Source organism: Moschus berezovskii, chromosome 9 (genome assembly GCF_049115385.1).
Source record: "Moschus berezovskii isolate FMDL1 chromosome 9, NW_MosBer_1.0, whole genome shotgun sequence".
Classification (NCBI taxonomy): Eukaryota; Metazoa; Chordata; class Mammalia; order Artiodactyla; family Moschidae; genus Moschus; species Moschus berezovskii.
Window position 1 is genome coordinate 95481684 of NC_142468.1, and position 22854 is coordinate 95504537.

Genomic DNA, 22854 nt, shown 5'->3' on the forward strand with positions numbered 1-22854 from the left:
AGGACTCTTCTGGGGACATGGGGGGCCACGAAGGTGCAGAGGAAAGATTTCCTCAGGGAAAGGATTGTTATTGCACCTTCTCAACGGCACAGCCAAGCCCAGCCCTGGCCATGAGGAATACCCAAGACATCATCAACCCGTTGCTTCTCTGAAGGCCTCAGCCCTGTACTGGAGACTCTAAATCTGTGCACTCAAGAGAGACACAGTAGCATAAAAGCACGCACACGCATGCACACACACACACCAAACTATACAGCAGGGGTCACCTACTCTACCTGAACTGCCAGGATGCTGTGTTCCTTAAGGCTAGTGGTCCAACCTCTCTGAGCTTCACTCAGACCATCTGGGGGAAATTGTAGAGGGGGTCAGCAATAGAGAACTTCTTCAGTTGGCTTACAAGAAACAAAAAAGGCTCAAGCACAGCTCTTCCCACTTAGGAGAATGAAGTAAAAATAGAATATTGCTGTGGAGTCGCACGTGAGCACAAGCTCAGGGGAAATCAGGGAGGAGAGCTCATCTGTTCCTGCAGGAAGGCACACCTCATTGAGGAGGAGACGGGATGCATTCAGAGCAGGACTTCCCGAGGCCAAGCAGTGATGGACAGGGTGAGCAAGGACACCGGTGGGGATGGGGGGAGGGCTGTAGCTAAACACTGACTCTCTACAGGCCCCTCTTCTTGTTAGGATGGGGTTCTCCCAGGAGCGCCTGGGATCTGGGGACTTGAGCTGGATGGGACTCTGCCTTCCCTCCAGGAAAACACAGTTTGACAAGGACACAGAGCAAGGGCCATGATCCCTGGGGTCCCAACAGGCCCAGAGTTTTATGAGTCTCTTTGCTCCTGCCATGAGGAAGGAAAGGGAATGACTCCCTGGGGAGGAGAACGTCATGAATGGCTTGGAGGTATCTCACTACCAGGCTCTGGGAAGCACTGGAGGGCTGTGGTGAACACACTGCAGTTGGAGATCGGCAGATGGTTAGCGCAGAAAGGGCACTCGGGGTGCCCAGCTCACTTGGGTGCTTCCCAAACTTCTACCTGCCCAGGCCTCATGCATGGAGACCCAGGCATCCATAATTGCAGAAAGCTTCCAGGTGATTCTACAACCACCAATTTCAGATTAGGGGTCGTGCTAAAACCCAACCCCTCTCCAGCTCCATTTTCAGATGAGATCAAGGCCAAGGTGGTAAGGGCGTGGCTCAGCCCACCCAGCTACATGGGGGCACAGCCCGGTCTCATCTGGCCTCTTCCTCCAGCTGGCCCCCTTGGTTCCGTCCACAGAAGCCCTGGAGCAACACAGCAGGAGGATGACTCCCCAGAGCCTCTGGGACAGGATGGACATTGTTGCATTTCCTTCCCCTGCCAATTCCAAAACCAGTGGTCCTACTGCTCTGCCCTGCAGGGCTCTTCTAGCCTTAGCTGTCCATGTGACCTGGTCTCTGTGGATCACCCTATCTGAACTGAGACCACGTTGGAGGTTTCAGGAGGGGACAGCGGCCCTGGCCCCAGAGAAGAGGTGACTGGGAGGAAGGGGTGGGTGGGGGCCTTTGCCCAGAGAAAAGCCAGATCTCCACCCCGACAGGGGCTGTGATCTAATGGCCGGGGGGTGGAGGGCAACAGACACAGCATAACCGAACAATGTGCTAGGGAGCCCCGGCCCTGATCCCCAGGATAGGGGCTGGTGGAGATGCCACAGAAAGAGGAACCCCCCACACACTCCAGGAGCACAGGGGCCATGTAAATCCAAGATCACGCCTGGATGGGCCTCTCAGAGTCTCAGGAAACAGGGCAGGAGATTCTCATCAGCTCTACTTGTCAGCGGTGCGGTCCCTGCTTTGCCGGCTCAATTTGCACTAATGGGGTCAGGATTACGGGTTCAATACCTATTTGGCCAATTAGCTCTGCTCCCTTCTCAGCCTCAGACTGAGCTATGACGCTGGACCCCGAAGAGAGGAAAGGGCTTTGCTGAGGTCACCCAGCAGAACAGGATGAGGGTCAGGAAGGCAAACCCAGTGTGGGAGGGTGGACAGTTACAAGCCGGGGAAGCTTGGGATGAGAGGCCCAGGGTTCCGGGCTGGGCTGGCCCTGATGTTACATGAGGACAGGCCACAGCTGCAGAGTTCCCCCTCCTGGACCATGTTTCTTCAAAAAGCTGCCAGTGGCATTTAGGAGCCTTGTGGGCTTGAGGGGGAGGGTCTTTCCTGTCCGTGGGGAAGGGGCTATCGCCCAGTATCCTCTGACAAATCGTAGGTAGAAGCCCATGGCTGGCTTTGGCGTCAAGCGGCCAGGGACTCAGGTTAATCACTGACAGGGGCTGCTCCAGCCTGTGATGGGAACCGCAGGGTCATCCCTTCTGGGCTCCAGGCCATACACGCGGTGACTTTATTACAGTGGCACCATCTGCCTTCCGGGTCGAGGAGGGCAGAAGAAGGCAGGCTTCTCAGAGGCTGTGCAGCTGGGGCTGAGGCCTGGGAGAGCTAGGCTGGGCTGCAAGGACCCAGGGTCAGAGGCCAGAGAGAGACACAGACAAACTCACCTGCAAATGCACACACACACACTCAGGCAGCATCGGGGGGCAAGACCCGGGGCCGGGGGTCAGAGTCCTCAAGGGCTAAGCTTCAGGAGTGCAGGTCCAAAAGGGCAGGTTTGGAGTAAACTTGTCTGACAATACCCAGTCAGGTGGCTCAAGCTCCCAGGCACTCGCCTCCAAGAAAGTGTGCATAATGGGTCTCTCTCTCCTTCAGATCCAGCTCAGCTCTGCTTCCTCCAGGAAGCCTTCCCTGACCATCAGTCCAAATTGGTCTATCTCTTGTCTGCCCTCCCGAAAACCCGACCAGGGGACCCTAAGAGGAGCTGAAATACTACCCTCTTATTTGCCAGATGGGTAGAGATCCCCCATTCTCCATGATAGATGAAAACAGTCTTGGACTGGAGCAGCTGGTCTCCCAGTGGGCACAATCTCCCTTCACTCACCCCTTCCCAAGCCCAAAAGATTTGGTATTAGCCAGTCCTGTGTTATGTATTAATTTCTGAAAGCCTCGTTTGTGCAGACATAACACATCCACCCACACGGGTAAATGCTTAGACAGACACAAAATCATCATCAGCCAATTATCAGGCCCCCGCAGCTGCCGAGAGCAACCTGGAGGTCCCACTGCTTGCTCAGCAATTTGTGGGATCCCAGAGGTGGGGACGCAGTGGGAAGTAGGGAGTGCCTCAACCAAGCCAGCACATCTCTCTGCCCAGCCCGAGCACTACTCTATAGGAGCCACTAGCTGGCTGCCTGGCTGGGAAGATAGACACAGTCCCAAACAATGAGAGACCAGAGCATGGCAGGAGTGGTCAGGTTTGGTGGTTCTGGCTTCAGCAGCGGTGGAAACTTTGAGTATTTATAATTCGTACTTTACCTCCCCGAGAAGACTACAGGCAGCTGGCACAGATGCTAAGAGGGGTAGGAGCTCTGGGAGCTTAAAAGAAGGGAGGGTTTTGGGGGTAAGGGTGGCAGGACAGAGGATGGAATGGGCACCCTGTCCCCAGCCCCAGTGTCTCAGGGAGTCACTGAGGTTGGCTCCAAGACTCTGTTCAAGGATTCCAGTTCCTCACTTCAGACCAAGGCCTTATCTTGGTCCCAGGCTGAGCCCTGATCCTGGTCGCACACTGAGCCTTAAGTCACAGACTGACTCCACTTCTTCACAGACCCCATGACCATATATTTCTCTGGTGGAGAAAACACAGACACCGCTTGCTACTTGTTCCCTTCCCCTTTGAACCCCAAACACATCAGTGGCATCCAGATGTAGTTCCAAAATCCCAAAGGTCTCCATGTCAGGCTGTGCAGGGGAGCAGGTGGGCAAGTGCCCCAGTCCCGATCCCCAGGGGCAGCAGCCCCAGGGAGGGGGATTAGGACAGGCATGGCTCAGCCTCCAGTTGCTACATTCTCAGGCACGGAAGGCTCCCTTCTCACTGATGAGCTTAAATTAAGACGGATCCTGAACATACTCTGCTGCTGCTGCTGCTAAGTCACTTCAGTAGTGTCCGACTCTGTGTGACCCCATAGACGGCAGCCCACCAGGCTCCCCCGTCCCTGGGATTCTCCAGGCAAGAACACTGGAGTGGGTTGCCATTTCCTTCTCCAATGTGTGAAAGTGAAAATTGAAAGTGAAGTCGCTCAGTGGTGTCCAACCCTTAGCGACCCCATGGACTACAGCCTACCAGGCTCCTCCGTCCATGGGATTTTCTAGGCAATAGTACTGGAGTGGCTTGCCATTGCCTTCTCCGCCTGAATACACTCAACAGTCCAAAATTCAGGCATGAGGCTGGGGAGACAAAAAAGAGTTCCAGTGATGAGACCATTCAGAAGTCTTCCCTGGACCCCTCTCTGGCTGAGGGTGGGGTAGGCTGTGGAGCCCTAAGACCTCTGAGCCAAAACCCTTCTTGGGTTATGGTTTCATCTCTGACTTGGACTTACTCTATGACCTTGGGCCAGTCACTTTCCCCCTCTGTTTCTCTGCTCCCTACCTATAAAATAAAGGCTTTAGGCCAGGAGCTTGCTAAGCCCTGTCCAGATCTGGTACTCTGAGGCCTGTTCAATTTCCCATGCAGCTGAGCTCCTCCACACAGATAATGTGTGTTCAGTATGAATCTGCAATGTTTTCATTCTTAGGAGAATGTTTTCTTGAACTTCTTCTGTAATTTAGCTTTTAAAAGCTAACATACACACACAAAGAAGAGAGGAAACGGACAAGTACAAGTTTTGAGTCCTAGAAAACAGGTTCAAATTCTATTAAAAATTCTGGTGCTTCACAGCTGTGTGATTTCAAGCAAATCCTTTTTTTCCCCCATCAGAGCCTCAGTTCCCATATCTGTAAACTGCAGACAATAGAACCTATTTTTCGGGCCACTATGAAGAATAAGTGAAACATGAGAAATGAAGCTCCTAGCACAGTCTAGCACATGGTAGTGGTTCATAAATGGTGGTTATTGGTCTTTGAGTCCACCTGGCTTCGGTCTCTACAGGTTTGAGTCCAGAGTTGTAAACTCAGAAGCCTACGGGGTCAGGCAGCTAAGCGTGTACCAGTGATGCAGCTGGGTGCAGGCCAGAGACCACAGGACGGGTGGGGACTGTGGGCAACTGGAGACCAAAAACCAGTTTAAGGCCTCTAGAGAGCTCCAGTTCCCTGCCGTGGGGTGGGAATGTGGGGCTGGAATTGCCAGTTTCCGATTTTTCAAGAGAAGCTGGGAAGCCAAATTTTTGCCTGACATCCTTCCGTTTTAAACATTGTCTCAGACTTGTTATGACACACTGTGCTGGCCAAACAGAACACATCTGGGTACTGTATTTGGTCCACAGGATGCGGCTTGGCAACCTCTGGTGTAAGTACTGCTGTCTCATTTCCAGCAGCCTCAGTGACAGGGAGTTCACTACCTCACTGGGCAGACTCTCGCCCCAGCTCTGGGTAAGTGATGACGATACTGAGTGTCTCTGAGTGGCTGCCTAGGCTCCAGGATCACAGATTTCCAGGGCTTTCTTGGTAAAGAAAGGGCAATGCTTTCTTGGTAAAGCCCGGCTGGCAGAGAACATCCTGTCTGAAGCCAAGGCAGTGCCCCTGGCCTCCCTGTGGCCCGCTCTGGCTGGGAAATGTGGATTCTTCAACATCCCCTGGGCCCAAGCAGGACCGCCTGGCCGGCCTCAGTAGCCCTTCTATTAATTAGCAGCTGGCAGCAGCAGCTCTGTGAGAGTCCTTGAGCCAAGAGGTATGTGTGCCGGAGCTGGCTGCCTCCTCAGTTATATGACAAGTCCCCCGGGAGCCTAGGGCCAGACCTTCTGCTCTGGGTGAATTCCCCCACGGTGGCCAGTGTTGTGACAGGCACAAGGGCCACTCAGGCTGCGATGACACTTGTCAGCCCTGTCATCTAGATGTAGATGGACGCTTACCAGGCTGGGCAGGGGCAGCAGGAAGTGACAGGCAAGTATAGCCCAGTGGGGCCGCTAGGCACGGTCTGGGGTGGGGGATGGGGCATTAAGATTGAGACGCCCCCCCCTCTGAAGGTGCCAAGGCCACTGCTCTCACTGAATGTGTCTGCCCTCCTCCCAGCCAGCCACCATCAGCTACCCCTCACACCAGCTCGCCCGCCTGGCACCTCTGGACTCCCTCACTGACAACATCTGTTCCTTCCCAGAAATCGCATTACAACACAGCAGTCACCATACTCCCTGCCCCTTCTCCAGCCGGCCACCCCTCTGGCCCTTTGAAGGGGCAAGAAGCTGTGAAAACAGTGGGACAGGATGGATTAATAAGGGCCCTCAGGCCACCTGGCCTCCTCCTGCTCACCCCATCCCAACAGCCAGCATCCAGGGCCGGCAGTGTCCAGGCAGTGATGCAGGAAGGGAGGGAGGCTGTGGATCTGACATCCCTAAGCCTGTGCCAACCTCTCTGGCTGAGGGTCGCTCAACTCATTTCACAGAACTCACCCTGCTGTGTGTCCTAGAGGCCAAGAGGAGAAGAGAGTCTCTGGTCTCAAGAAACTCAGAGAGCCCAGGATATGCATGGAACACAAGTTCTGATCCTCAGTACTCTCAGCATGGTTCTAGGCTGGGTACCAGCAGCCTCGGTTCACCTGCGCACTTATCAGGATGCAGAAGCTCAGACCCATCCCAGACCTAAGGAGTCAGAATTTGAATTTGCATTTTAACAGACCCTTGGTGAGTAGGATAACAGGATGGGTGAGAAGCACTGCACTGTAACCGACACAGAGCTCTATGCAAATGCCATGTGGTGGGCAAGGATGGGGAGATGGATGAGGGTGGCCACACTGGGCTGAAAGGGCATCTCAGAAGACTCCGGGGCCCTCAGCCTGGGAGAGGAGGGCACATGGAAGGCAGAGGGCCCAGCACTGTGTGAGACAGCCCATTTGACTGCCCCAAAGCCTGGTGCTCACAGAAGCTAAGCGAACAAATGGGGCGGGGCTGGGCAGGAGAAAGGCCCCCAGCCTCATCTTGCAGCAGCCGGACAAGGAATTGAAGCCTTTCAATGGGTAGAACCCAGAGGGTCCTAGCCCCCCAGCCCCATTGGGTTTCTGTGCACCCGACATCCCAGGAGCACCTCGGCCCCGCGCTGGATGCTGGCCTTTGCAGTGCATCCTCCACCTGCCCGAGTCTTAGCAGGTTGAGCACGTCCTAGTCACTGGAGAATCCTGCTGCCCACTGGGCCAGCTGACAGCACCACCCAGGCAGCTCACCTTGGAATTCCCCTCTGCACCAACGCCCTTCCCCCTCCCCTAGCGCCACAGCAGCCTGCAGTGCCTTTCCTGGCTTTCCACACTGATAGCAGAAGTGCAGTCCTGGACAAGACCCCCCAGGAAGGCCCCAGAACGCCCCAGGCCCAGCATCCTGCTTTTGCCTGCTTCCTCCTCACCACTGACCTGAACAACCCTTCCCATGGTTGAAAGGGAGAGAGACAGGCAGGGCACTGAGGAGGCAGACAAATCACTCATCCCCCAGCAGGGCACCTTTCCTCCTAAAACATCTCGTCTGCCCTGTTTTCATTTGCATCCTGCAAGAGATGGGAAGCCCAAGCCTCAGGTTACAGAGGGCCCCAGCAAAGGCTCTGGGAGACCAGCCCCTGCCCCTCGCAGGCCAAGACTCTCTTTGGGGCTGGCCCAGAGAGGGGTTCACAACCTAGATGGTTTTCAACTTAGGAGGGGTCCACAGACCCCAGAAATTGAGTGTTCATATCAAGTGTGTCTGGATACATGTGTCTTTCTGGATAGAGACTCTTTTCCAGCAGGTTCTCAATTCTCTGATGCAGATCCAGAACCACTGGCCTGAACCAAGGACAGAGGCCCATCTGGTCTGCTCAGAACTAAGGGAAGGAAGCAGTGAGGCGAGGGTGGCAGGGCTCACCTTCACATTTCTGTTCTCTCACAGTTCACCTTACCTCCACCAGGTGACCACAGCTGGACAACTGGTGTCTGGCTTGGCCATAGGCAACAGGATTCCTATTTTTCTGGATGGGAAAACTGAGGCGCAGGGAAGGCTCATATCCCAAACAGGCACCCCTAGCAGACAGGGCTAGGAAGTGACATGAGGTGGGCAGTGGCAGTGCCTGGGCCATGGAGCAGCACAGAAAGTCAGTTTTAGGCCAACCCTGGGACCTACCAGCCATTGGCCCAGTTTATGTGATTTCGGACCCAGCTGTTTGTGCCCCCAAGGACACTCCAGGGCCTGCTGTTTCCTTCCTTCCTTCACAACTTCAGAAAGCTTAGGTAAGGAGATGGAATGGGCAGGGGGATGAGTCAAGTTTCTGTCTGTCTCCACTCTCAAGGCCAAGCTAGAGTTTGGGGCATAAGAGTAGCCCTAGAACTGATGTCCTACATAGGGACTTCCCTCCAGCCCCCAAGGCCACACGCACAGCCCCAAGATATCTGCTCAGACACCTAGAGGTCACATACTCGGGACAACCCCCTGAGACTGACACTTGAAAGCCTGACTAGTTTCCGGGAACAAAACCAGGCACATCTTCACTTGGGGGGGGTCTCCCCACTCCTTTTCTCTCCTCTTGGGAAAACAAGATCACACAGATACTATTTTTTATTTGTTCCAGGTTCCCGCCACCAAGCTCAGCTTCCAAGACATGGCTCATGTGGAAGGAAGGACCCACCCAGGACCCAAGGGCCCAACCAGCCTTGGGCAGGAGCCTGAGGAGCAATTTCCTGAGGGGCTGCATGTTCTGGTCTCTTCCCTTACCAAACCCTAAATACGGGTTCAAAAGGCAAATGCGGAGTAGCAGAGGAGAGGAAGTGAGACAAGCTTGCAGAGACTGAAGGAGTCATTGGGGTAGCCAGGACATGGTGTGTGTGCATGCAGTGGGTAGCGCGGAGCAGCAGAGGCAACCAAGAAAAGCCTGTTATCTACAGGACCCACGTTATGTGGGCTCTTCAGAGCATAGCCAAGTCCAGCCCCTGGAAAAGGCACCCAACTTTTCTCCCCCAGGAAGACGAGATGCCGGAAGCAATCTGTGACAGCAAGCCCTGAACTCCAAACCACAAACTCAATCTATCATGGTTTGCTGGAGATTCTTTATTAAACCAATTCTGCTGGATCAATGCTTCCTGCCCGTCAAAATGATGAATAAATCCTCAACGGGTCTGAACAATGCTTGCAGAAGCTCTTGTGAAGCCTGAGCTGGACACTGGGGATCAGCTCCACATACAGGCCCAAGGCCAGTGACTGAAACTCAAGAGACTGAGGCTTAGGGTGCTGGGTTGGCTGGGGCAGGTGGGGCAGGGTGGTGAGGCTGGGTTGAGTTGGTGGGTGTTCTCAGCCTGGAAGACTTGGCCATAGTCCTTGACTCTTTGACCTTGTGAAGATGAGACCAGCTGTTTTGGCCTAGAGGCATGATCACAACCCTTCCAGACATACACAGAGATAGTTTTTCTTGGATTTCTTCTCTTGCACCGCACCTAGCTTCAGGCTGCGCACAGAAGGTGTGCGCTTGCTGCTACCAATTCCTGTTGCTTGTTGCACAAACCCAAATTCAAAGCCCAGTCTGACCCTTTTTTGGTTGCCCATTTATCAGTCCCATGGCAGCCACACCTCCCTATCCCTACCACCCTCTTCTCCGCCATGTCCCAGGTGGCCTGCAGTTAGTAGGAGATTCTGCAGCAAGGGGACTGCAGACAGACATACCAAGATAGGCAGAGTTCGATCAGGAAAGCAGGGGAGGTTGCATAGATGCAGTCAGCCCGGCCCCAGCCCTTCAGCATCCTGGATAAGGGGCAACTGGGAAGCTAAAAGCCAGCTCCCAGAAGGTGCTCCATTAATGCCTGTTGTCAGCAGAAGCTGGGCATACCTGGGGTTGGTCCCTAGCAGTCTCCCATCCGAGGCAATGAGGTTGGTGGTGAGAACTCGGAACAGAGGCTTTCAGACAACAAAGCCAGCAGGGAGCCAAGCGAGGGAAGGGAGGTTGATAGTGACATGGCCTACCTGCCAGCACCACCATGGAGTTCAGAGACAGGAGGAGCCCAGGACACCCCCCTGGGAGCGGGGAATGCAGGAGACAACAGCGCCTTCCCATCCTACTCTAGTTCAGGCTGGGACCCTCAGGTCCCAGTACTGACCTGAGGGGAGGCCTCACTTTAGGAAACTGGTACAGGGAACCAGCCACAGTTCCTCATTAGAGGGTCTCCCACCAACTCACACATCAGCTCATTGAGGACTGTAGCTGTTTAGTCTGTCCTCTGGCTGCCCATGCCCTCTGGAAACAGGAATCTTGGATATTAGGGTTAGGTAGAGCAATCCCTCAAAATAGGAAAAGGTAGGGGCCCTCCATTCACCACCTATTTTAAGCCATTGAGTGTTGCCTGACTGGTCATTCCTAGCACAAGAAATCTCTCTCATTGGATGGAAAACAGCTTTGCTCTCATTACAAACCTAGCTTCCCTGGAGTTTGCAAAGACGGCTCTGCGTTGGCAAAATGTTCATTTATATTGGCAGGCGAGCAGGGAAGGCAGGGAAGAGAGCTAAATAGGGGGCAGAGCCCAGAGAGAGTGAGGATGAATTAAACCCACCTCAAAAGAGTGAACCTTTTCCAGACCCTCACTTCAATGCTGTGTATTTTAAAGTCCAGGGAGGCCCCAAGATCTCCATGAGGGTAGGGGCATCCCTGATTCCAACTTCAGAGAACATCATCAATCTCTCTTTTTGCACAGTACCCCCACAGGCCCAGAGTGGTATCTGCTCCTCAGCGGCATCTACTCTGGTGATGAGGAGGGGGCGGGGTTGCTCTCCCTGACTGGTAGTCACACCGTTTGGGGAACCATAGCTGACCCATGAAAGACCTAGCAGATGCTGGAGCTTGGACCACTGGGGTGAGAATGGGGTACAGGGCAACTGCTTATCAGTCAGGACACCAGGCATCTTCACTGACCACGACAAGCAAGGTCATGCTGCCCTGCTCATCTGGATGCCAGCTGCCCAGGGTGCCTTTTCCTGGCCCACTTCTTGGCATAAGGGGTTGCACCCAGGGCTAAGGTGGGTACAGAAAGCTTTTACCCTGGACTTGAGGCGCCAGTGACCTCAGTCTCCCTGGAGCTCGTCCCCAGTTGCAGCTTCCCAGGACACCAGAAGGCAGATAATAATGCCTGGGGTCAGCGCCCAAGGAGCTGGCCCAGCTGCCAAAAGGTCAGTCTCTCTTCCGGGCCCTGTTCTGCAGGCTAAAAGACCTGGAGCAGCCTTGAGGATGTCCACCCCGACTCTGCAGCCCAGAAGAGGGAGGCGGGATGTGGGGCTTAAGGTGGCAGAGCCTCATCGTGGCTGCGGGCAGGGCTAGGCCAGGCTCAGAACACCTTTTCAGCTTGCCTCTAATGCGGCCGAGACCCGGAGAGGATGAGGTTGGGAGGCTGGAGCACAGAGTAAAGTTCTCAACGCGGTGCAAGAGGAGGTCTGGGGGTGTCTCGGAGCCTCGAGCCGCCCCAAGCTCCCAGCGCGAGGAAGGAAAGTTAACTCCGGCTGAGAGGCAGGGCCGAGAAGACAGGAAGCATGCCTGCGACCGCTCAGAGAACCCACAGGACCGTCGCCGGGCCCCCTTACCTGAAGTCGCTGTAAGGGTGGATAATCCAAAACCCGGCCGACTTAACCCTCTCCTGCTCTCGTTCTACCGCCTTCTGGCTGCCGAACATTCTCAGGGAGAATTTGTTGACCCCGGGCTGGAGCATGGCCCCGAACTGGCGCTGCATGAAGCCGGCCTGGCCCAGGCGCACCTCGGCCTCAGGGAGGATCTGGTCTCCAGCGGCCGCGCCTCCCTCCACTTTGATCGCGGTGTCCACCGAGGGCTGCTCGCAGGAGGCGGGGACCGGCTGCGGCGGCTGCTGGGGCGGCGGCGGCGGCGAGGCTGCAGGTTGCGCCGAGGCGCCGGAGCGCTCGGGTTCGGCCGCCAGGCCCGGGGGCGTCCTGTCCTCACTGGGGGACGCGTCGCCCTCGGCGATGAGCCGCCGCTCCTCCGCGGAGTCATGCAGGTGCCCGTGACTGCTGCCGCCCCCCGCTCCCGCGCCGCCGCCGCCCCGGCTGCCGAGCGATGCCAGGCTCCCGCGGAAGCGCCTGCAGTCGCCGTTCGTGCTGGACTTGCCCGCGCCGCGGGCTGACCCCTCGCCGTCTGCCGCCCCGTGGGCCGCGCCCCGGGGCTCCGTGCCGCCCGCGGCAGCCGAGGGTGAAGGCGAAGGCAGCGGCCGCAGCCGGATGCTCCTGCGGCTGGGGTCCTGGCGGCCCCCAGCCCCCTCCTCCTCGGCGTCCTCTTCCTCGTCCATGATCCACGCCTTGGCCCCCACCTGCTGCGGAAGGCTGTAGAGTCGCTTGCGCATGGACGGCGGCAGCTTGTCCATGGCTCCAGGGGCCGGGGCGCGAACCGGGCCAGGGGCAGGGGCGCGGGTGCGGCGCCGCGGACCGGCTCCAGCTCCTCCCGCCGGTCAGTCCGCCCGCAGGGACGCGTCCTTCGCCGCCGGCGCCAGCCGCCTCAGGCGCCCATGCTAGGCAGGCTGTGAGCGGCGGGGAGGCTCCCAGTCCGGCTTCGGGTCCCGGGGCTCTCCGCGCTGCGCCTCCTCCCGGGTCCGGCTGGGCGCGGGGACCCAGCTCTGCCTCGCTCCCTCACTCCCGCGGTCAGGGGCGCGGCGCGCGGCCGGGCTCCAGGCGCCCCGCCCCCGCGGGGAACAATGGGCGCGGGTTGAAGCGGCGCTGCGGCCGCGGCGCTCGGAAAACCGCTCCGGAGCGCAGAGCGCACGGCCAGCGCTCTTCTGGGGCGTGTGTCCCGCGGGCAGGCGGGCTGTCTGTCTGTTCCGCCGCCCGGGCTTTGTGGCCAGCTGCTCGCGAGCTCGCCGCGCTTCCTCTGGCCGAGCCCCGCCAGCACGTCCCGGGGCTCCCGCTGCAGCCGAGCAGAGCCCAGCGGCCCGCCGGGCTTACATCAGCGGCCGCCTCCCCCGGAGCGCCCTCCGGCAGCCCTCGGCTCCCGCGCCCCGGAATATTCATGAAGCCGCCGCAGCTCGCGGGTTGCCATAGGAGCGGCTCCCGCAGCCCGGCCTGCCTACCTGGGCTTCTTAAAGGGGCAGTGGCGCGCGGGCCAGGGGCCGGGAGGGGGCGGAGGCGGGCCAGGCGGGGGGCGCAGGGTGGACCCTTGCCGGACCTTAGGGGCTGAGATGAGACACGACCTTAATCCTCAACCCTCGAGTGTCTTTCCTTGGCCAAAGACTGGGAGCGCGCCCAAGCCCAGGGCTCGGGCTTGGGTTGCTAATTCCCCACCCCAAGATAGGGGGGTGGGGCGGGGTTTCCCGGTCTCTCCTTCGCCGAGCTCCCGGCTCGCCTCTCCCCCGCGGTTATGCTTTTCAGCTGGGTCTCCGACCCTCCTCTCCCGGGAGGCGGGCCGTCTGTTTGCGGAGTCCCGGGCCTTCCCGCAGCGCGCCTGGAGAGGGGGTTTCCGGGAAATGCACTGCGCCGGGGCTGCTCCCGGGGTTTTCCTGTGACACGGGCGGGGGTGAATCCCCCGCTGGTCTTTCCCCTGCGGAGCCTCGCGGCGACCCGGCCAGGAGGGCGTGGGGGAAACTCCAGGAGGCACAGGGCGCGCGGGTGCGACCCAAGCCCTTCGAGGTAAGACTTCGAGGAAATGCGCCTGCAGTAGTCACGGATGCGGGGTCGGATCACGCACACTCCGGGGTGCTTCCGATGCGGGTTTCCGAGACTAACTGGCTGCAGCGGGGAGCCAGCAAGCGGGCTCTCCTGGGCGACCTGGCATTCCGGGAATAGCTGTGGACCTCCTTCTCCCTGGGTTCTTCTGCAAATTGTGGCACCCCAACGCTAGGGGAGTTCCTACTCCACCCAGGCCCCCTACCCCTGAGCAGCTGCACAGCCCCCACTCCCTTTGAGTCTGCTCCCCACCCCCAGGCCGGCCGGCGATCCAGCTGTGCAGTCTCTCCGTGCTTATCTCTCTCCGTGCAGTCTCCGGGCTTATGGACAAATCCCACCAGCTCCGCCAGAGATACAGCGGTACTCCTCTCCAGCACTCTAAGAGAGCCTGACACCCTGACCCACATCCTCACAAGCCGGGCTGGCCAGACCCCCCTCCGTTGGGGGGGGGGCTCCCGAGATGGCCCAGGGGTTACTTAGACCTGTCAGGGCCAACGCGCCAGATTAGCTCAGAGATGAGATGGGAAGGGGTTGGCTGGGGAAGGCTGGAGTTCCTGTTAATGCTGAAGTGGATTCTCAGCACTGACAGGGGTAAGGCAAAAAGGTCCCCCAGCCCTGCCACCTCTCTAAAGAATAACATCAAGTTTTTCTTCAAAGAATTTTTAATTCTCATTCTTAGCCCACATGTGACCATCTCTTGCACCCCATTCAGAGCAGAAATTTTCTGCAATCTGGCAGAAGCTTTTCTGCTCTCTACCCACTGGACTACAGGACCTCCCAGGGGGAGAGGGAATGACTAGGGTGATGACATCACTGCTTGCTGGCGTTTCTACTTTTGAGTGGTTCTGAGCTGACAGTTCTCTGCACAGATGCTGGGAGGCCTAATCCCTGAATGTCCTTGTGTCTCCTTGAGGGGTGTTTTTATCCAGTGGTGAGCCCTGCCTGCCCTGGTGCACCATTTAACTCACTTCTTTGGGTTTCTGTGTCAGCTGGGAGTTAGGCTGCCCTACCCCAGCTTTAGGAAGTCAACCCAAACCAGCTCCCCAGTGATCCATGGCAGAGACATCTCCTCATCTAGGAACCCCCTTCCTGACCACCCAAATCTTGGCCATGTCCCCGCTTTTGGTCCCATGGCCCAGAAGCTCCCATCAGCCTGACTATTGATTACACAGTGCAATCCATGACCCCTTCAGGTCTGAGCTCCCTAGGGGGAGGAGAGGTCAGACTCATCTCAGGGAACTCAGCACCAATTCAGAGTGGTGGTGGTGGAGGGGACAGAGAGCAGATCCATAATGTCAACTCAACACATGAGTGAGGGACCCTGGAAATTAGTTAACGTCACTGAAGGGGTTCTGTGTAGTAAATGGTGGATTCAACCAGGGTTCTGCTTCCTGGCACACTGGTGTCACAGGCTGGCCAGGAGTCAGGGCCCCATAATTCCTCCCCATCTAGCACCTCCCCTCCCCTCAATTTAATTAATACCACCCATTCAGGACCGTCCAGGACCACCCTTGGGTGAAGAAATGACTGTTTTAAAGTAGGTTCATGGAAACCCCTTGTAAAGCCTAGTCTCCTCTCTGTGAAAACTGTGATAGAGGATAGCTGTGGCATGCCAGCAATCTGAGGGAATTAGGAGGGGAGACCCAGGTCTTGCCCTTGATCGGCTCTATGTTGTGGAGAATCTACATTCATGTTCAAGAAAGAGGAGAAAACTCAAGACAGAAAAGAAGTGTGTGCTAAATCATGCCTTGACCAATGAGACTTGAGGAGGGGTACTTCACTGAGGCTTGGGGGTAGCTAGGGAGCACTTCCTGGAGGAAGTATCGGATTTGGTGAGAGAACATGTATCCAGCACTTTACAGCTTACACTTCATTTATTAAACCACATGAAATTTTCGTGGGCCAGATATGGTCAAAACCTTCCAGTTTCAGAAAGCTCAGCCTAACATTCGTACTCCCATTTGCAACCCATAAAACTAAAGCACAGAGACTTGAGTGACTTGCTAAACATCCCACAGCAAGAATATGATGGAACTGGAGCCCCATTGAGGGCTCTGCAGGTCAGCCTCTTCTCTGCTGACCAGGTGACTCACACAGATGGGGAGGGGGCAGGCCCAGGTACAGAAGGGAGAGGCAGCTCTGAGTCTAAAGCAGAGAGCAAGTAAAGAATGGAGCCCCCATGTCTGTAGACTCCCCACTGCTTCACTCAGGTCTCACACACTCTCCTTTCCAGCACCGCCTAGAAAGCCTGACATCTGCTCTGCACTGATCTGGTAACACAATACACAAGATCTGGGGACCCCAGCAAAGGGAAGGCCCTACCTCTGGACTGAGATAAGGAGGAGATCTGTGACTCTCCACTGCAGTGGAGAACTGAGTACCTCTGGGAGAGAGATGTGTACCCTACCAGGCTGCAGGGGGCCTGGGTATTCCCAGAATGCAAACCCAGGAAAGATCTGGGTCCAAGAGCGAATGGGCTAGGGAGAATAGACTTCCTTCCCGGGAAGGAATGCTGAATATCAGAAGACCTGCTGGTGATAGGGTGGGGGTGTAGCTGATTGTTACATACCAACCTCAGATCAGTGCCACAATGGTGGCAATCTGCATGGGCAGAAGGGAATGGAAAATTCCGGAATTTTATTCGCTCACGGTCTGAGGGCATTGCTCTTGCTTAAAGGAGCAGCTCTGGGATAGGGCAGTGGCTCCCACACTGTGTAATGCCAAGGTTTTGGTCAGTTCTGCTCGAAATTTAACCAGAAAAAGAGAGAACAAGGTAGGATTTTTAGGGTAAGGTTGCCAACATCCTTTCTTAGAAAGCCATCTTTATCCTACCATTATATCCTTGTTGCATCTTCTGTATTAAAATGCCCCTTTATGAAATCATAGTGCTGGGAGAGGGTATCTTTCATGTCCTTGGCTAAATAAAAAGTTGGCATAGGATTTTGTGTTTGTTCCGCAGAATCATTTTTGAAAGGTTATTTGTCTGTGGATTCCAAAAGCCTGGAAGCCCCTGCTGTAAACAATAGTGCGTGAGACCGGAAAACAGAAGCTGTAGAATGAAATACTGTCATTTACGGCCTATGTATTCCTCAGTCTTCCTTGTGTGTAAGACGGGTTTAATGATATGTACTTCCTGGGACTTCCCTGGTGGTTTAGTGGCTAAGACTGTGCACTTCCACGGCAGGGAGCACAGGTTTAGTCCCTGGTCAGGGAATTTAGATCCTACATGCTACGTGGATGGCCAAAAAGGAAAAAAAAAAATGATGTGACTCTTCTAAATTATTTTGAAGACTACATGAGAAAACAAATGCAGTGGGCGTGGCTTCTCAAGTGTGGTCTGTTCTCAATAAACCCTGAGTGATGGAATGTTGAATGAAACCTGTGTGAGCCAACAGAGGGGGAGACACTTGGCCTTTGGAATTCAATTTAGGTCATATATTCATCTTAAAAATTGCTATTGGGATGAAAGGGATGTCTTGCTATACAGATTGCTTTTTCTGAATTCTCCATCCTTGATATGTCCTGGCCAGGTGTCCCAGAAGGCAGGCTTTCTTCTCTCTAGGGTAGGCACTTTTTTAAGTGGGATCAGACGGAACTGACTCAGAGGTCACACCCTTGAGCCTGTGCTCGAGACCATGCCCCCAATACATGTACAACTTCATTTTTCTGTTTATCATAGATACCATTCTGCCTGTGCACCTTCTGCTCTCCTCTGAAGGAGGTCTGCCCTGTGGGCTGGGTCAGAGATGGATCAGCTTCCTACTGAGAGTCCTGATCTGGGGACTAGGCCCCCAAGAACCCATTATATTCCTTCAGGTTTCCTATCTTCAGGCTTCCTGATGAAGAAATGGGAAGCGGGGGTAGGACACACAGAGAGCTGGCCAATTGGTTGTACCTGTATGGAGAGAACAAGTCAATCACCCAGTCTTCACCAAGCCCTTGAATGTCCACCCCTGAGCACAGCCACGACATGATGGAGGCCAAGAAGGCAGAAAGATTCCCTAGTGTGGGCAGTTCCTAGTCTAGTTGAAGCAGAGAAAGGCTGTCCCACCCAGAGGTTTGCAATCAAGGATCAGAGTAAGTGGTTCAGAAGCTCAGAGCAATGGTGCTCCTGAGCATGTATGGTCCAGGTAGGCTTCTTGGAGGAGGTGGAAAGTAAACCAAGCATTCTAGTAGGATTTTCTACTGGTGTATTTCCCCTGAGAAAGGGGGAAATAGTACGTGGAGCAGCCTAGCAGGGGTGAGGCCTCTCTCAGTGGGCCAAACAAGGCAGGGCTAGAGGAAAGAGCTAGTTTAAGGGTTCACTAACCTGTTGTCCTAAGATTGTCTTAGGAGAAAGTCTGCCGTCCCCATAGAAAAAGGGCATTGAGTCCTTCCAATCTCCTCTTCCCAACAACCTCCCCCAGGAGCCCCCATGCCTACCCTTTCCCAGTGATATTAAGGCACTAGTGAAAGATAGCCCCCTGCTAAGTTCAACTTCCTATTGGCCTTGCCAACTGCTTTCTTCTCAGCTCTGCCTGGTTTCTTTAGGATCTGGGAGTGTGAACTGTTCTATTGTCCTCTTCCCCACCTCTGCCTCTGTGCAGGACCTCACCTGGGAGTGCCCAGTGCCCGGCTGAGCCCAGAGGCCTTTCATCTGCAGGCCAGCCCCAGCTCCTTATCCTGCACTCCCAGCTGTTCCCCCAGTACTCTGCCAGAGCCCTGGCCGGGACACCAGGTCCCTCTCCTCCCAGGGAGGCAGAAGAAAGATGTGCTGACAGCTCAGTCAGGCCTGGACTGTGTCTCTGTGTCCTGCTGGGGCTCCAGTGCGTCTGGACCACCTGGACTCAGAGCCAGGCTGGAGAGTGAGGCACTTGGGGTGGGAGGAGGCCCCCGAGGTGCTGGCTGAGCCGAGCTGCCAAGAAGTAAGTACTAGAGACTCCTCTGCCCTGTGTCTGGAATTCGCTATCTATCAGGGCTGAAGTAAGTTTAGACAGGGGCCCTGGGGGTGGTTTCAGCAGCCTGGGCAGGAGGTGTCAGGGAGGGAAGGAAGAGACAGGATGGCCTGGGAGAGGGGGAAGAGTATGGGCAAATGGGGCAAGATGGAAGGGGTAGTGAGGAGAGCTGGGAAGGTGGCCCAGGGAGTGGGCTCATAGCCTCCCACAAGCACTGGGCTCCCCACTCCCAAGCTCTGCTCATGCCGTCCTCCCTGACATGCCCTCTGTCCCCTCCCCCTTGCCTCTGCATGTTCTCCTCCCAATTTCACATCACTCCTTTCATTTGTTCGGTCACCCACCGGTTTATTTATCTAGCCCAATGTAGAGAACCTCATATATGATGCTAGAGAGTCCAGCCCCTGAGCTCCAGGCACCTCAGCTGTGGAAGGAATAAGACAGATACAGAAACTCCCATCTGGAAGCCAGGGACAAGGGTCATGTGATGTGGAAGAGTGGCTGGAGAGCAGAGGAAGGAGGGGGAAGGGCACAGAGGAGGGGAACAGGGCAGACAGTCATGTTTGAATTGGTCTCTGAAGAAGGCATGTGTGGTTTGGAAGAGTGGAGGCAGAATGCACCAGGCACCAGGGATCCAGTGCACTGGCCATCCTTAGCCCTGGTGTCAGGGAGCAGTGAGTAGCCATGGTGGGTTCATTCTGGAGGCAAACGGAAGCGACTGGAGCCAATTCAAGACAAGCCAGGACTTTGGGCATGACCTTCAAGTTGTGCCCTGGGAGCCTAGCCGTGTGCTCAGCTCTGCAGTGAGGGAATGAGAAAAGAAACAGACACAGTCTTTGCTCTTGGAAGCTCATAGTGGGATTGCAGAGACTGAAGGAAAACCACAAAACCATTTAGTCATCCTCCCGGAGACAGAGACATGGACCCCCAGCCCCCACCCCTGGGTGCGGGGAATGTGCCACAGCCAGGGCCAGGAGCCTGGTGGGGAGATCTGCTCTCCAGCTCCCTGCCAAGCACATCTTTTGTATGAGCCCCATGGCCCAACCTCCCTCCCACAAACCCTGCACATCAGGATAACCTGCTATTACATGAGCCTTCTGCTGGACGCCTTCCAGGGAGAGACAGTTCCACTGTGTAATGAAAGCTGTGCTCCACAGACTACCCTGCAGGGACTAGAGGGGAGTCAGAGTCAGGGAGCGGGTGATAGAGACTGTGACAGAGACTGACGGGCGCTATTATAGACACTGTGAGAAGACTGTGACAGAGACTATGAGAGAGGCTGTGACTGAGGCTGTAATAAAGGCTGTGACAGAGGCTGACGGGGGCTGTGACAGAGACTATGACACAAGGTGTAGTAGAGACTATGACGGGGGCTGGGACAGAGGCTATGACATAAAGTGTAATAGAGACTGACAGAGGTATGATACAAGATGTAGTAGAGACTATGACAGAGGCTGTGACAGAGACTGACGCAAGATGTAATAGAGACTGTGACAGGGACTGTGACAGGGGCTATGACAGAAGCTGTGACAGAGACTGATGGGGCTGTGACAGAAACTATGACAGAGGCTGTGACAGAGGCTATGACATAAAGTGTAATAGAGATAATGACAGGGGCTGTGACAGAGGCTATGACACAAGATGTAATAGAGACAATGACAGGGGCTGTGACAGAGGCTATGACACAGGGTGTAGTAGAGGCTGGGACAGAAGCTGTGACATAAGATGTAATAGGGACTATGACAGAGGCTGGGACAGAGACTGACACAAGATGTAATAGAGACAATGACAGGGGCTGTGACAGAGGCTATGACACAAGATGTAATAGAGACAATGACGGGCTGTGACAGAGGCTATGACACAAGATGTAATAGAGACAATGACGGGCTGTGACAGAGGCTATGACACAAGATGTAATAGAGACTATGACAGGGCTGTGACAGAGACTATGACACAAGGTGTAATAGAGATTATGACAGGGACTGTGACAGAGGCTATGACAGAAGCTGTGACAGAGACTGATGGGTCTGTGACAGAAACTATGACAGAGGCTGTAATAGAGACTGTGGCAGGGCTATGACAAGGGCTGTGACAGAGACTGTGATAGGGGCTGTGATAGAGACTGTGACTGAGTCTATGATAGGAGTTGTGCCAGGAGCTGTGCTAGAGACTTTGTGACAGGGACTTTGATGGGCTGTGCAAGGGCTGTCACAGAGGCTGTGACAGAAGTTGGGACAGGAATTTTAATGGGCTGTGTCAGAGGCTGTGACAGAGGCAGTAACAGAGGCTCTGACAAGGGACTGTGACAGGAGTTATGACAGAGGCTGTGGTAGAGATTGCGTCAGGGCTGTGACAGACACGGAAACTGTGATGCAGGGTGTGAGGCTGACAGGAACTATGACAGATGCTGTGGTAGAGACTGTGACAGGACTATGATGGAGACTGTGTCAAAGGCTGTGACACCGTGACAGATGTTGTGACAGGGTTTGACACAGGAACTGTGACAGGGACTGGGCAGGGATTGAGACGGAAGTGTGACTCAGTCTGGAGCCACAGTCAGAGTTGGGACAACAGTTCCTGGAGCCCAGGCCCACACTCCCACGGCCGACAGCGCAGTTGGCGGTGACAGCAGCAACACTGCAAACACACAGGCCCAGCCAGGCCCAGGCGTCTGTGGAGCCGCCGACAGGCTGAAGCTGCCACAGGAAGAGAGCGAGAGGGAGGTGAGTGAGGCCCATTTCCACCAACTCTTCCTGTTCGTCCTTCCAGGGGCAAGTTTCTGGGTTGCAGTTTCCTTACTACGCCTGTCTTGGGGAGAGTCAGATCACAGGGAGACAGGGGATAATGTGGACTGGCCGAGGGGCCCTGTGAGACTTCGAGTTATAGCAAGGGCTCCCTGAATCTCCATGGCTTCTCCAGGCACAGCCTGCTGACTGAATAAGAAATGTGCCTTCCATGGATATGAACAACCATTTCTCCAGTGTGTGGGTGCTAGTGTGATGAGTTAAACAGAAATGTGTTTTAAAGCATAACTGAATTCATAGTCATGATAACTAACATTTAAAGAGTGCCAGGCGCTGCGCCAAATACTTAGCATGGATTAGCTGTGTCATCCTTGCTAGATCCCTGCCAGGTAAGGGGTATTATCCCCATTTTACAGATGATTAAACTGAGGCTGGAGAGGATAACTGAGTTGCCCACCCTCCCACGGATAGAGGAAGAGCCAGGGTTTGCAGGCAGTTACGTCTGACCCAGTCTCTTATCCTCGCCTACCACTGGCAGTATTCTCCATTGAAGCTGCTCCCATGTCAGATATATTTTGAGGTTTCAAAGTCAGAATTTTTTTTCCGTGAAAAAGAGGTCCCTGTACTCCAACGGGACCTACTGGGAAGCATTCCTCCAGTCCATGGGCATTTCGGGAACTCATCTCCTCTCTGCCACTCCCTGTGGTGGTAGTTTAGTTGCTAAGTCATGTCCAACAGTTGTGACTCCATGGACTGCACACCATCAGGCTCTTCTGTCCCTGAGATTTCTCAGGCAAGAATACTGGAGTGGGTTGCCATTTTCTTCTGTAGGGGATCTTCCTGAACCAGGAATTGAACCCAGATCTCCAGCATTGCAGGGGATTGGTGATGAGCAGGACATGATTTTCTGCTCAAGGAGAGCACAGAATAGCTATAACAATTCCAAGGCTGTGGTGGTCATTGCCGCTTTTGGTCAGGCTCTCAATGACCGACGTGGGTCATAGAGTTCTAGATGAGGAGTCACTGTCCTGTCTTGCTGTGCTAACTCTACAAGCTGTTCTGATGGCCCCTTGTCTCAACACCCTTCTGGAGTCATGTTCAGAAGAGAATTCTCAACCAGGTCCCTTGAGAACACAAATCTCTTCACAGAGACCACCCTCCTCTGCTGTCCTTGAGGGATGGATCACAGACCACCCCCAGCCCGAGGTCAGGGGTGGTGACATGGCTAGTCCCTTTTGCTTCTCCCAGACCACTGCACCTCTACCATCCATAACACTCCACCCCCCTGCTCCTCTGAGGCTTGCAAGCCGCACCCCCTCATGGCTGTCACCAGGTTCTTTCCCACCTGGAGAGGGCTCCACGTGAACCATGGCCCTGATTCAGGATGTTCAGAGCCCTTCTCAGCTTCAGTCACCCACTCCATGGCTGTCACTTAGCCCTGCTCTACCTTCTGCAGTCTGAAGTTCAGGCTCCCTGGTCTGACCTCAGCCTCTGCTCCTTCCACCTTCTCTGGAT

The 22854-nt window shown here is 55.2% G+C and overlaps 1 protein-coding gene across 1 annotated transcript in view; it reads right to left on the minus strand.

Annotated features, from left to right (window-relative positions):
• Positions 1 to 12373, minus strand: part of HCN4 (hyperpolarization activated cyclic nucleotide gated potassium channel 4) — a 41864-nt gene extending 29491 nt beyond the window's left edge. The window contains exon 1 of the mRNA XM_055436076.2: positions 11586 to 12373. Coding sequence (XP_055292051.2) covers positions 11586 to 12373 — 788 coding nt within the window. The remainder of the gene's footprint in view (positions 1 to 11585) is intronic.
• Between the last annotated feature and the right edge of the window lie 10481 nt (positions 12374 to 22854).